At 36.9% G+C, this 14,471-nt stretch overlaps 1 protein-coding gene across 3 annotated transcripts in view; it reads left to right on the top strand.

Moving 5' to 3' along the window:
* LOC127862911 (histone-lysine N-methyltransferase, H3 lysine-79 specific-like) overlaps positions 1 to 14,471 on the top strand; it is a 164,598-nt gene that overhangs the window by 23,069 nt on the left and 127,058 nt on the right. For all 3 annotated transcript variants that reach the window (XM_052402184.1, XM_052402186.1, XM_052402185.1), the window contains exons 4-6: positions 424 to 487; positions 9,944 to 10,084; positions 13,124 to 13,214. In XM_052402184.1, the coding sequence (XP_052258144.1) occupies positions 424 to 487; positions 9,944 to 10,084; positions 13,124 to 13,214 (296 nt within the window). The remainder of the gene's footprint in view (positions 1 to 423; positions 488 to 9,943; positions 10,085 to 13,123; positions 13,215 to 14,471) is intronic.

The following is a 14,471-nucleotide window of genomic DNA, read 5'->3' as shown; positions in this document are numbered from 1 at the left end:
TTCAGGTGACTGTTACTATAAATAGAATTGAAAAAATAGTGCAATAAATGTAAAGGAACACAAGATATAATCTTGAAACTTTGTATGCATTTAAAGTGCAATGTGAGCTTTATATGTAGTATCTGGCAATAAGTTCTAAATATTATTGTGACAAATTGCCATTTGGCAGTCTGTCAATTATATGCACCATGCAGATTTATGTGAAATTTATCGATAGTGATCAGAGTGTACATGACAAAAGAGCAGTTTTGTTCAATCAAGTATGTGAATCTTTTTAACTGACAGATACCTAGCCAGTAATCAGATATTCACATATCTGAGTGAGCTTTACCATCCTGATTGTATACAGTTGTACAGGTATTATGTTGTCTTTTGGTATACCTCTGTAGTATTTTGGGGGTTATAGAACTATGAACTTTTCAGTTTTGAGAGCATGAAGAGCCTATGTGAGAAGTACAACCGAGCTATTGACAGTATACACCAATTGGTATGTGTTGAAAAAAGTCTTGTTTGTAATTGTAACCACTGACATTCATCTGTATTGTTACAATGCCTGAAATACACCTTACATCCTCCTACCCTCACAACAAGACCCCTTGGATCACATGGCTTTTTTTTTGCCTTTCAAAATCCGGTATTCGACCCCATTCCAATTGGAAAAAAGTATATAATTTCCTAAATGGGACCTAAAAATTCCTAATTGTGTTCATCTACCATCCAGCTACAGTAAATATAATACTGAAAACACTTATTCTCAATTTTGAAGCATTGTTTAGCAAAAAAAGCAACACTAATTTCCCAATTTTAGTCAAAACACGCGAATTTTCCAAATCCAAAGGGACCCAGCCCCATTTCCAATAAGATGGAAAAAAAACGCTGCATGGATAAGGTAGGACTTGTTTAGTAAAATAATCTTATTTGAAAGGACAAGAAACAATGATTTGGATTGGCTCAAAATGTAGATAAGAGTAACTTCCCTTTACGGTTGCTATGCTACTTGAAAGACGGATTTAGAAAGTGAGTTGCAGATTCCGGGAAAAATGGGTGCTTCGAACAAAAAAGGAAAGTTGAAGCAACAGAAATTAACACAATTCTTAAGAAAAGAAAGTGGACAGAATAAGGTAAGCTCAGGAAATGACCAAATGTTAGGTTTGCGATCGGAGGATGTCTCAAATAGCGGAGACGCGAATGCAGAATCGGAAACGTCTTATCTAACCAGTGCATATAAACAGTTTAAATATTTTGGAATTTATTTCTACAATTTTTATGAACTGACAAGTTCATGATAGTTTCAATATGAACATACGTTGAACATATTCCTAGTTTATACAATGTTGGGTCTTAAAAGAGATTTGTTTGGGTTTAATTGATCTTTTCTTTGAGTCCCCCTCTTTTAAATGTAAGAGGGGATCAAGCCCCCCTTTTCCTGAAGGTAAGGGGGGCCAGAACCCCTATCTACATTTTTGTAGATGCAACCCTGCATATCTCCAATGAGCGACATCGGATGCTAGCCAAGTCAGTTATGAAATCATACCTGTCAAGTCTCACAGTTTCGCCGTGAGTCTCACGTTTTTTTGCATGCAATGATGGTCTCATGCTGACTTAGTAATTTCTCACGCACTTCTTCAAAAACAAAAAAACAAAAAAAAGTAATGTTTGGATTTCATAAAATGTTGTATAATTACTACCGAGACGGGCAGGCTGTTTTAGTGGTTTCTAACCTAAATACCAAATGTACCGAAAACTGTATAACGGTGTTAATGTATCATTATCACTACGTCACCGTTGTCTATGTAAACACAAAAAATCATCTGCAAAATGTCATCAAGTGGCTCACCAGCGAAGAAAAAAACTTCAAGCAAAAAAAGGGCTAATTTCAGACAAAAAAAAGTCTTAATTGTGTCCAGGAAATACCCCTAAAACGCACCACAGACGATCTAGGATCCAAAAAAATTCCGGTTTAGGGGGGGCATGCCCCCAGACCCCCCTAGATTTGGCTACTATGTTTTTTTCCTTAGCGCCAACCTAGCTATAGTGAGGGACATATTTTTTTTGCCCTGTCTGTTAATTTGTGTGTTTGTTTGTTTGCGTCAAACTTTAACATTTTGCCATAACTTGCAATATTGAAGATAGCAACTTCATATTTGGCACGCATGTGTATATCATGGAGCTGCACATTCCGAGTGGTGGAAGGTCAAGGTCATCCTTCAAGGTCAAAGGTCAAAAAAACAAAACCAACGGAAGTTATAAGCTTTAAACTGAGATAATCATCTGAACCTGCCAAATGATAAAATAAATCAATCAAAGCGACGCAGTAGGGGACATAGTGTTTCTGACAAAAACATTTCTCGTTTCAACAAAGCATTCAACCTTCTCGCAGATACTTGACTGGAATCAGAATATGTGGATCACTTGGTACAATAATTTTTCCATTGTTATTTTTACTTTTTTTAATAGATAGAGATTCTACTTTTCATAATAAAATACTTTAACAAAACAATCCTTCCAGATTTGGAAGGATTTTCTTAGGATAGCACAGTTTGTATGTGAGAGCATGGAACGACAACTCTGCGTGGAGACTGCAAAGAAACAACATACAAATGTAACTTTTATCTGTTTGAAGATATAAGCCATGAACAATCAAGCTGCAAACAATCTGTTCACACCAATTCAATTGCACAGAAAACCGTTTTTAGCTAGACTTTTCAAAGAAAAATGAGAGCTATACTACTCGCCCAGCGTCGCCGTTGGTAAAAGACAAATAACTTTAATACTATCAAAGATAATTAAGTCAGACTTGGAATACTTCTTTATGGCAACTAGACAATTGTGTAGGTCAAGGTGCATAACTCTGTCAGCATTATTTTTAGAGTTATGCCCCTTTTTAACTTAGAATTTCGGGTTAAATTTTTAATAAGTTCAATAATTTGATTACTTTTAATGATAATCTATTCAGACTTGGACAACCTCCTTATGGGGACAAGACACTTTTTAAGTTCTAGCTGGATAACTCTGTCAACAATATTTTAAAAGTTATGCCCCTTTTTAACTTGCAATATGTTGTTAAATTTCTAAAACTTTAGCACTATCAAAGATATTTAACTCAAACTTATAATGCCTCTTTATGGCAACAAGACAATTGTGAAGGTCAAGGTGCATAACTCTTTTGAAAAAAAAGTAACTCTGACTGGCATTTTGACAGAATTATGACCCCTTTTATACTTTTAAATTGAAAATTGTGTTAAGTTTTGTGTTTAGGTCCTCTTTATACCTAAAGAATCAAAGCTATTGCTTTCATACTTGCAACACTTACTAACTATCATAAGGGGACTGTGAGTAGTGTAGACTTTGATTTAGTAGGTGCAGAAAGTGTAAAGAAAAAAGACACGCCAAAAGGCACCCACCCCATCTGCACCAACCCCCACCCCCAAAATGCAATAAGCAGCTTACCAAAATAACTAGGGATGGCAACGAATACCGATTTCGGTATTCGAATATTCGGTCACCCTTCCGAATGAATATTCGGATATTCGGTCAACATCTGTTGGAAGAAAAAGTCAACTTTGTTTACCGTACCATTACTCAATGAATTCAACTTTCGTTTTTACCGGAAGTTCACCGGAAGTGTTTAAAAATTGACACAGCGTTGCCGTCGTTAATTCGGAACTGATTTTGGTTGATTACTTTTTATTGTTAAAATTGAATGACAAAAACTATTTTAAACTATTAATATCGTACATCAACAATAGAACGAGAAACATAATATTACATGACGACAAAATAATTACATGACAAAACAGTTAGATCTACATATGATTAAAGCTGAACTTAAACGAATTACTTAGTATGTACATAGCCACAACACACTTTGAACCTGTTTAACAGACTAAACAGTCAGTCTTTTAAAGTTGAAAGTTGCCACGTTTAAAAGACACTTGGATCGGCGACTTCTTATCGGATGATGTCGTGAAATACTTCCAAGCAGCGGAAGGCGTAGGTGGCATTTTGCTTGGACAGATATTTACTTTATGCGTGTAGCAATTATAATATTTTCAATTAAATGAGGGTGAAATACCCAAAACATTTCTTTAAGTATAATACCTGATTGAATATTGAGTAATTAATTCATGTTTGGACCATACGATACGCAAATACTCATTAGAGGTTGAGTAAATTACTTTCTAAAAGCTTTTTTGATTGGACAACGTGATTATAACCATACGATCTGTTTTGTTTTTCACACCAAGTCGGCTCTTTCTTTACTCATTTAATCTTTGATCATTTTAAATGTAATTCGAGTTTTTAGATCAATACGGGTCGGTGTTTTAATTGCCATACGGTCTTATTTGTTTTTACACAAAGTTGGCTTTTCCTTTACTCATTTAATCTTTGATAATTTTAAATGTAATTCGAGTCATTGGAGCAAGTGCAGGTCGGTGTTTTGATTGCCGACGCGATTTGCAGCTATCATAATTTTGACACAAAGTGTCTGGCTTTGTTAGCGAGATTTATGACCGATATACTGTCATCACCGGAATAAAAAATATGACACGAGGAACAACTTTTTTGACAATGTTTGAAGCAAATTAGACGAATACAAAGTCTTTGAAAATACTCGATTTTTTATTTTTTCTTCCGAATATTCGATTCGGAAAACAGTATCCGAATATTCGGTTCGGGACCGAATATTCGGATATTCGGATATTCGTTGACATCCCTAAAAATAACTCAACATATACCATTTTCTCACTGCATTTAATACACATAATAGTCTAAAAATTTCTTGAAATACTTTTGAATCATTCAAAATTGTAGACAGTAGTTTTCATATCATGAGTATTTAAAAAAAATCAAATCTGAAACTACTGGATGGAGGTAATTTTGAGCTCCACTGGCCAGAGGCCAGCGGGTCTTATGTCATGGTCCTGTGTCCGTCGTGCATCCGTGTGTTAACTTTTTCTTTAAACATCTTCTTCTCCTAAACTACTGGTCCAATTCTGATGAAATTTCTCAGGAATGTTCCTGGGGTGAACCTCTTCCAAATTTGTTCAAATTATGCTCCAGGGGTCAAATTTGACCCTGCCCCGGGGGGTCAAAAATTGAAAATTTGCTTATATAAGGCCTATTTTATGAAAACTTTAAAAATCTTCTCGTCCATAACCATTGGGCCTAGGGCTACCAAATTTGGTATGTAGTGACATCTTATAGTCCTCTACAAAGTTTTTTCAAATTATGCCCCTGGGGTCAAATTTGACCCTGCCCCGGGGGGTCAAAAAAATTAAAATTTTCTTATATAAGGCCTATTTTGTGAAAACTTTAAAAATCTACTTGTCCATAACCATTGGGCCTAGGGCTACCAAATTTGGTATGTAGTGACATCTAATAGTCCTCTACCAAATTTGTTCAAATTAAGCCCCTGGGATCAAATTTGACCGTTCCCCAGAGGTTCCCACAAAATTGAACATATGCTTTTATTGGGCCCATTTTGTGCAAACTTTAAAAATCTTCTTGTCCATAACTATTGGGCCTATTTCTACCAAATTCGGTACGTAGTGACATCTAATAGGTCTCTACTTAGTTTGTTCAAATAATGCGCCTGGGGACAAATTTGACCCTGCCCGGGGGGTCATAAAAATGAACATATGATTAAATAAGGCCTATTTTGTGCAAACTTTAAAAATCTTCTTGTTCATAATTATAGAGCCTAGGGCTACTAAATTTGGTATGTAGTGATGTCTAATAGTCCTCTACCAAATTTGTTCATGACTCGCAGATGACCCCCTATTGATTTTCAGGTCACTAGGTCAAAGGTCAAGGTCACGGTGACCCGAAATAGTAAAATGTTTCCGGATGATAACTCAAGAATGCTTATGCCTAGGATCATGAAACTTCATAGGTACATTGATCATGACTAGCAGATGACACCTATTGATTTTCAGGTCACTAGGTCAAAGGTCAAGGTTTGGTGACCCGAAATAGTAAAATGGTTTCTGGATGATAACTCAAGAACGCTTATGCCTAGGATCATGAAACTTCATAGGTAGATTGATCGTGACTCCCAGATGACCCCTATTGATTTTTAGGTCAAAGGTCAAGGTCACGGTAACCAGAAATAGTAAAATGTTTTCTGGATGATAACTCAAGAACACTTATGCCTAGGATCATGAAACTTCATAGGTACATTGATCATGACTCGCAGATGACCCCTATTGATTTTCAGGTCACTAGGTCAAAGGTCAAGGTCACGGTGACTCAACTTAGAAAAATGGTTTCCGGATGATAACTCAAGAAGGCTTACGCCTTGGATCATGAAACTTCATAGGTACATTGATCATGACTCTCAGATGACCCCTATTGACGTTCAGGTCTTTAGGTCAAAGGTCAAGGCCACGGTGACTTTACACAGTAAAATGGTTTCCGGATGATAACTCAAGAAAGCTAATACGCCTAGGATCATGAAACTTCATAGGTGCATTGATCATGACTCGCAGATGACCCCTATTGATTTTTAGGTCACTAGGTCAAAGGTCAAGGTCACAGTGCCAAAAAAAGTATTCACCCAAGGCTGCCACTACAACTGACAGCCCATATGGGGGGCATGCATGTTTTGCAAACAGCCCTTGTTATATTTTGTGATGATTCTTTACCAAGAAAGATGCTACTATTGTATTTGTTATAAATGTGTGAAAGGCTCTTAAGAAGGAACCAGATATTATTAACTCTTTACCAAACACTGACAGGATTTTACAGGTTTGTAGCTGACGACTTTATAAATAATTGTGATAAAAGGAGAAATTGCTCAAGATGAGCAGTTTCTCCTTTTATCACAATTATTTCTACCCTACCTGATCATTTCCTTCAGATTCCATTACAATTTAATTGTTGTCTGCAACCTCTTTCAAATTGGGAAAGTCCAAAATGTGTCGTTTGGTAAAGGGTTAAGGCATTTTGATTCATATGGGTCTTGTGAATCTGTTTCAAATAATGTGCGTAGATTTGATCTTCAGCATCTAAAAATATGTGAAATAGAAAGAACGACAATATCTTTTGGAGAGATAAATGTACCTACGTTATAAGCAAAGGACCTGTGCAACAATTCCCGGGCTTTTTAGTCTGTTTAGTTAACACTGTAGTAACTTTTTCCATTTATAAAAATGCTCACCCTTCCAACTTTAAGCGCCCAGTGGGACGAGGGATAGAAAGAGAAAGTCACATGCTTGAGTACATTTCAACCCATGCGCATTACACGTTTTTTTCGCATAAAAAAAACAGTGGAGCGATACAGGGCCATCATGGCCCTCTTGTTTTATGCATATAGTGATCGGACTGTCCGTCTGTCCGTCACACTTTGCATTTAGGTTTCGAAAAATGCTCATAACTTTTATGTCGCTTCAGAAACAGTACAGCCAACGCGGAACAAACATTATGCTCGGTCATGCCACGGCCAGAACATAAGTACTCGGCCGCCGTGTTGTGTGTTCACGCGGCATATCGCCGAGGCACGTGGCATCGATCCGCGCAACGATGCCGAGTCTGTATTAACCTCACGTACTTTCGCGGCATAAATCCGCCACATACGTACGCGGCGAATCGAGTGCAAAGATATACACCTACATGTACATTTGTGCAGCGTCGAAACGTAGATTTACGCTACTTTCATAGTTCTTATTTTCACGTTTTAATAAGCGGATATGATTTTTATGTCCCCCACTATAGTAGTGGGGGACATATTGTTTTTGCCCTATCTGTTGGTTGGTCTGTTGGTTGGTTGGTTGGTTTGCGCCAACTTTAACATTTTGCAATAACTTTTGCTATATTGGATGCATGTGTATCTCATGGAGCTGCACATTTTGAGTGGTGAAAGGTCAAGGTCAAGGTCATCCTTCAAGGTCAGAGGTCAAATATATGTGGCCAAAATCGCTCATTTTATGAATACTTTTGCAATATTGAAGATAGCACTTGATATTTGGCATGCATGTGTATCTCATGGAGCTGCACATTTTGAGTGGTGAAAGGTCAAGGTCATCCTTCAAGGTCAGAGGTCAAATACACGTGGCCAAAATTGCTCATTTTATGAGTACTTTTGCAATATTGAAGATAGCAACTTGATATTTGGCATGCATGTGTATCTCATGGAGCTGCACATTTTGAGTGGTGAAAGGTCAAGGTCAAGGTCATTCTTCTAGGTTAAATATATGGGTCAAATTTGCTCATGTAATGTAACTTCTGCAATATCGAAGCTAGCAATTTTATACTTGACATGCATGTGTATCTCATGGAGCTGCACATTTTGAGTGGTGAAGGGTCAAAGTCAAGGTCATCCTTCAAGGTCAGACGTCATATAAGTGGACATTGTGTTTCACAAACACATCTTGTAATATTATGCTTTATAGACTATTTATATAATATGACGTCCTCAAATATATTCGACACGTAATGCGCCTTAACAAATTATCGTTGAATTAATTACGCAAAACTGTAAATGTTTTGTCTGATTTTCAAATAAGTATTATTCGATTTGTAATCCAAAACACGCTTCCGAAATTTAATGCTCAGAGGGGGTAATCACGTTATAGTCAAGATGGCGACGCCCATACAGAGACAGTTATTTTTTGCCGTGTTATACCCTTTATTACTTTTGTTTATTTTTTAAATGAAGCTCACTTTCCAGCCATATCAGTAAAAAGGTGATAAGCGTTTATTTCGTATTTGAATTCGCTTTATATCTCGACTTTACTTCCTGCAAATTTTCTGAGTGGAGCCCTAATGAGGTCATCCCGCTTAGAAATTTCGCACCAAGTAAAGTCGAGATATAGAGCAAATATTACTATGAAATAAAAGCCAGTAAGTTTCTTCCTAATATGGCTGGAAAGTGATCGTAATAAAAAATAATAATACAAGTAAAAAAGGGTATAAAACCATGAAAAATACCTGCCTTGGCATGGACGTCGCCATCTTGTCTGTCACGTGATTACCCCCTCTGATGCTAACGCGACATTAACAATTAAATTCTAGCTGTCAAATAAACAGTGCTTTATCCTTTGTCTCAATAAAAAGCGCGCGAAAATTATGCAGACATGTAGAACGTCGCATGGAGAGTGTGGATGTATTTTTTTGTATAAAAACATGAACATCACGTCAGGCGATTTATGCGTGTTCAGTGGGGAAAAAAAACGCCCCGTTTGGACGTTATTTCATCACATCTTTAAATAGAAACAAATGCCAAAATTTATTTGACACTTAAGAAAAATGCCGAATGTTTTTATTTCTTGAAATTCATAAGAACATTTATCGTAAATATTTACCAGAATTTGCTTTTAAACTGGAATATACGGGATTATCGGGTAATGAGTAGCGACGGAAAAAATAGTAAGTAAGCGGTAATTTAGATACATTAAATTAATTATGATTTTAAATATTATTATAATTGTTCTTTTTAAATTTATTGACTAACTAATCGTTTTAAAAAGAGTTTTATTTTATAATGCGCATCGACTCGACGTCATATTGCGGATCGCGGCTTGCCTCGGCGGACAGATGCGAAGCATCGCGGCGAAATGCGACGTGCCGCCGCATACTGACGTGGCTTCAACGGCCGACTAGGCGTAGACTTTTTGCGCCTTGACGCCGCGGATCGCGAAATATGTTTGTTCCGCGTTGGCTGTACTGTATATTCATATTTGGCATGCATGTGTATATGGACAAGGCCTTTCGATAGGCACACATATTTTGACCGCTGTGACCTTGACCTTGAACTTAGGGTCCGCGTTTAGGTTTTGAAATCTGCGTTTAGGTTTGGAAAAAAGCTCAACTTCTATCAAGCATTTATAGGGGGCATAAGTCATCCTATGGTGACAGCTCTTGTTTTGTATTTAGGTGATAAGTTACACAAGATTTTTTCTAATGTGTACTCATGTTTCAGCTGTTGTTTTTTTTATTCCAGTGGAAAGGGACATCAAAACTAGCAAACCTTACCAACACGAAGGCATCCACTCCATTGTTAAAGCACATTCTACAGCAGTGCTATGATCATGCTGTTCAAGATCCAGAGAAACTCAATCAGTATGAACCATTCTCGCCCGAGGTAAATCTTTCCTAGATCATTTAGCTCACCTTAGCACGAGGTGATTATTTTGAGCTATTGTGATCACCCTATGTACAATTGTAAATTGTTGTGCATTGTGTAGCATCAACTTAAAGCTCATTATCTTACTAGTGGTCACATTTTTCGTTCAACCTTGACAAAACTTGCACAGAATGGTTATCTTGAAAATATCTAGACCAAGCTTAAATCTCAAATCTTTGTTATGTGTGGTTGACAAGTCAGATCTTAGAACAACCTTGTTATCACTATTGATGCTACAATTATGACTCAATATTGTCACCATGTAAAATCTTACAAAAACCTTGTCATCTCCAAAGAGTCCACCTTTATCTCTTAATCTTGATGTAATGTTGATATAATCCAGGTGGAATTCAAATCTGGGTCACATTTGTATTAAAACTAGGTCACCTATTCAAATCTTAGACAAACATTGCTATGATGTAGAGACCATATTTATTACTCTGTCTCGATAAAACTCTGTCAGAATGTTTATATTTACAATATTAAGGCTGACTTTGATTCTGGATCAGAAACAAGTTACATGATCAAATCTTAAGAAAACTGTGTTATCCTTAAAGAGGCCACATGTATGACTCAATCATAGGTCCCATGTGTCCAAAAGCTAGGACACAAGGTCAAATATAAGATCCTTCTAGGTATCACATTTTTGACTAAATCTTGATGAAACTTTTTCCAAATGTTTATTTGGACAATATCTTGGCTGAGTTTTAATCTAGGTCATGTTAGCCCAAAAACTAAGTCACCAGGTGGGATCTCAGCATAACCTTGTTACCCCTCATAAGGCCACTTTATGAGCGAATCTTGATGACACAATGTTAATCTTCACATTTTCTAGACATAGTTTTAAAGTAGGTCACCGGGTAAAGGTTAGGTAAACCTTTTTACAATTATATTTATAAATTTTGATGAACCTTGTCCATCTGTTTATCTTGACAATATCCAGGCAGGGGTGTCAATTATCTGGATTATTCCTGAAAAAGTATTTCAGCCGACCAGGTATGTTTTTGATATCATTGTAAATCCGATTCGATATATTTTGCTGGTAGGGAGGGGGTAGTTGAAATAGGGAAAATTTCGTTTGAAAGCGAGAACGAAATTAACATATTTGTTAAGTTTCATCGTCTTTCTGGAAATTTGCGCTCTGGACCAATTTTGCCCGGTATTTTATCTATTTATTTCTGATTGACTATCGAATAGCACGAACATCAATGATAACTAACGAAAAATCATCGCTACTTTCTGAAAATCCTACAAGTCAATGAAACGTTGCACATGTCCGCCATTGTGAAATATTCTAAGTGATCGTTGAGCAATGTAAAGCAGTTCAATAGCATATTGTAAAGCAATATGTTAACCAAATTATATATTGATTACGTATTTGCTAGGTAAATGTTTTCATTTTTCAGCATTCAAAAGATATGCACATTTTACATGAATGGATTTTGTAATAATGTTGCATCATAAGAAACTGTCTGTCTTAGCCTAACTTCCATATATCGATAGATTTTGGAATGATGTCGCACAATTGTCCAGAATAATAAGACAACCTGTTGCTGTCCCCCCCATCTCCATATCTCAAAGGTCAAGGTCACTCTTAGTGGTTAGAAGTAAAATTTTGCCATAAAACAGCTTGACAATTTCAGTCTCAGCCATATGAGAAATCGGCTAGGGTTCGTTGACTGGAGTCTAATGCGAACTGTTTCAGTCTCTTTTTTGTGGAGGCATCATGACGTCTGCACATCAGCATAATTTGATCTAATTCAAACAAACACTTTAAATACAGCGCGTTTATGTAAGGTTAAACTGATCGAAGGTTAGATTAGCCAGCCGTAAACTTTCCGTAGTTAGCTAATAATACCCATGTGTTTGGCAATTTGTTATAAACGAGCTTTTAAAAAAGAGGGTGAAAGAATGTAACATAAAGATATGAAATATTGATTGTTCGTTTATCCATGCTTGTCTCTGCGCGAAAATATTGGGAAAAAACAACAAAAACATCCAGCTAGTTTGTTGAAACACGAAAGGGAAAGCATCTTGTCAAAATTGTTATAAACACGGACACTGGCGTTTTTGCCCGTTTTGATTTGATATTGTTTGTAAAAGTAGCTGGCGCCTTGATTGTTAGTAACTGGCAGTGTTTTTTTTTTGGATGAAATATTCGGCGTTATTCGGCCCCATTCCCCCATCTCTAGAGTATATATTTTTCCCCCAATTATTTGAAAAATTCCCCTCTCGGAAGTGTTATTCAATTTTAATCAATTCCTTATTTAAATACGTCTTTCGTTAGGAATTTATTTACTATAATTTTCCGGAACTGCCGCATCCGCTTGTTTACTTTCTTTTAGCATTTACTCCTTTACCGCAAACCGTTTGTAGTTCACTATCATGACTTTCGCTTTACGACATCTACCTCAAACCGTACGTATTCCACCATGTCGCACAACAGCAAAAGCTATCGGAAAGAAATAAAAATAAAATCTGTTTAAACTTAAAAAAAAATTGATATTCTGTTTCAACAAGCACAACTTAGTCAGTCTTTTTAAATGCCGGCAGTATTGAAAGACTGTTTAGTTTGCTCGACCTGCTTTGCACACCACACAGAAACAGGCTTGGGGAAGCTACACTTAAGTCCCTGATAAGACTATGTCTGCACACGGAGAGACTTGGTGAAGAGGAGGTCACCAAAATAATTGACAAATTTGCAGAAAAGCCAAGAAATGTTGAACTTTGAACATGAACATAATATGTTGATGAAAAAAGAGTTGGAATAATGTTTTTCTCTCTCTTTATGGTGAATTATAGTGTTAAAACTTGATTTTGTACTGTTACTTGCTAAGCATTGAAATTTCCCCTTTTACGCGTGAATTTTCCCCCCCTCAGGGGACCCGACCTCTTTCCCCCAAAACTGAAAAAAAAACACTGGCAAAATCGCCGGCCGCCCGTTCTTCCGGTAAACACTGGCTCTAATACCAATTTTGTTCTCTTTTTTGTTGGTAGGTTTATGGAGAGACATCGTTCGAGTTGGTGGATCAGATAGTAAAGTCTATCAACTTTTCTGAGGATGATTACTTCATTGATTTGGGAAGTGGTATGTTATGTTTTGACCTTTATTTCTTTTATAACTGAAACATCTATCACATATAATCGCAGCGAAACAAAAGCCAGGTTTTAGCTCACTTGAGCATGAAGTGCTTTTGGTGAGCTTTTGTGAGCACCCTATGTTAAAGTATTTTGTTGTGTAGTGTCTTGTGTGCCACATTTTTCATAGAATAGTCACTATGTCAAATAATAGAAAAATAAAGTTACCACACTGAAGACTTCATTATGCCCCCCTTCGAAGAAGAGGGGGTATATTGCTTTGCTCATGTTGGTCTGTCGGTCTGTCCACCAGGTGGTTGTCAGATGATAACTCAAGAACGCTTGGGCCTAGGATCATGAAACTTCATAGGTACATTGATCATGACTCGCAGATGACCCCTATAGATTATGAGGTCACTAGGTCAAAGGTCAAGGTCACGGTGACCCGAAATAGTAAAATGGTTTCCAGATGATAACTCAAGAACACTTATGCCTAGGATCATGAAACTTGATAGGTAGATTGATCATGACTCACAGATGACCCCTATTGATTTTCAGGTCACAAGGTCAAGGTCACGGTGACCCGAAATAGTAAAATGGTTTCCGGATGATAACTCAAGAACGCTTAGGCGTAGGATCATGAAACTTGATAGGTAGATTGATCATGACTTGCAGATGACCCCTATTAATTTTCAGGTCACTAGGTCAAAGGTCAAGGTCACGGTGACCCGAAATCGTAAAATGGTTTCCAGATGATAACTCAAGAAAGCTTAGGCCTAGGATCATGAAACTTCATAGGTACATTGATCATGACTCGCAGATGACCCCTATTGATTTTCAGGTCACTAGGTGAAAGGTCAAGGTCACGGTGACCCGAAATAGTAAAATGGTTTCCGGATGATAACTCAAGAACGCTTATGGCTAGGATCATGAAACTTCATACGTACATTAATCATTACTGGCAGATAACCCCTATTGATTTTCAGGTCACTAGGTCAAATGTCAAGGTCACGGTGACCCGAAATAGTAAAATGGTTTCCCAATGATAACTCAAGAACGCTTATGGCTTAAGGATCATGAAACTTCATAGGTTCATTGATCATGACTCGAAGATGACCCCTATTGATTTTCAGGTCACTAGTTTATGACTTAATTTAACTCCTTACTCTACAATTACTTGTTTAATAACCATTTTATTTATTAGTCATTATAAATGGGAAATTTTTAATTAAAAAAGTGCACATTGATCTGAGCCATACAAATACTA

This window comes from Dreissena polymorpha, chromosome 16 (genome assembly GCF_020536995.1).
Source record: "Dreissena polymorpha isolate Duluth1 chromosome 16, UMN_Dpol_1.0, whole genome shotgun sequence".
Taxonomy (NCBI): Eukaryota; Metazoa; Mollusca; class Bivalvia; order Myida; family Dreissenidae; genus Dreissena; species Dreissena polymorpha.
The sequence above is the reverse complement of the archived record's forward strand: the minus strand, read 5'-3'. Positions and strand labels throughout refer to the sequence as shown.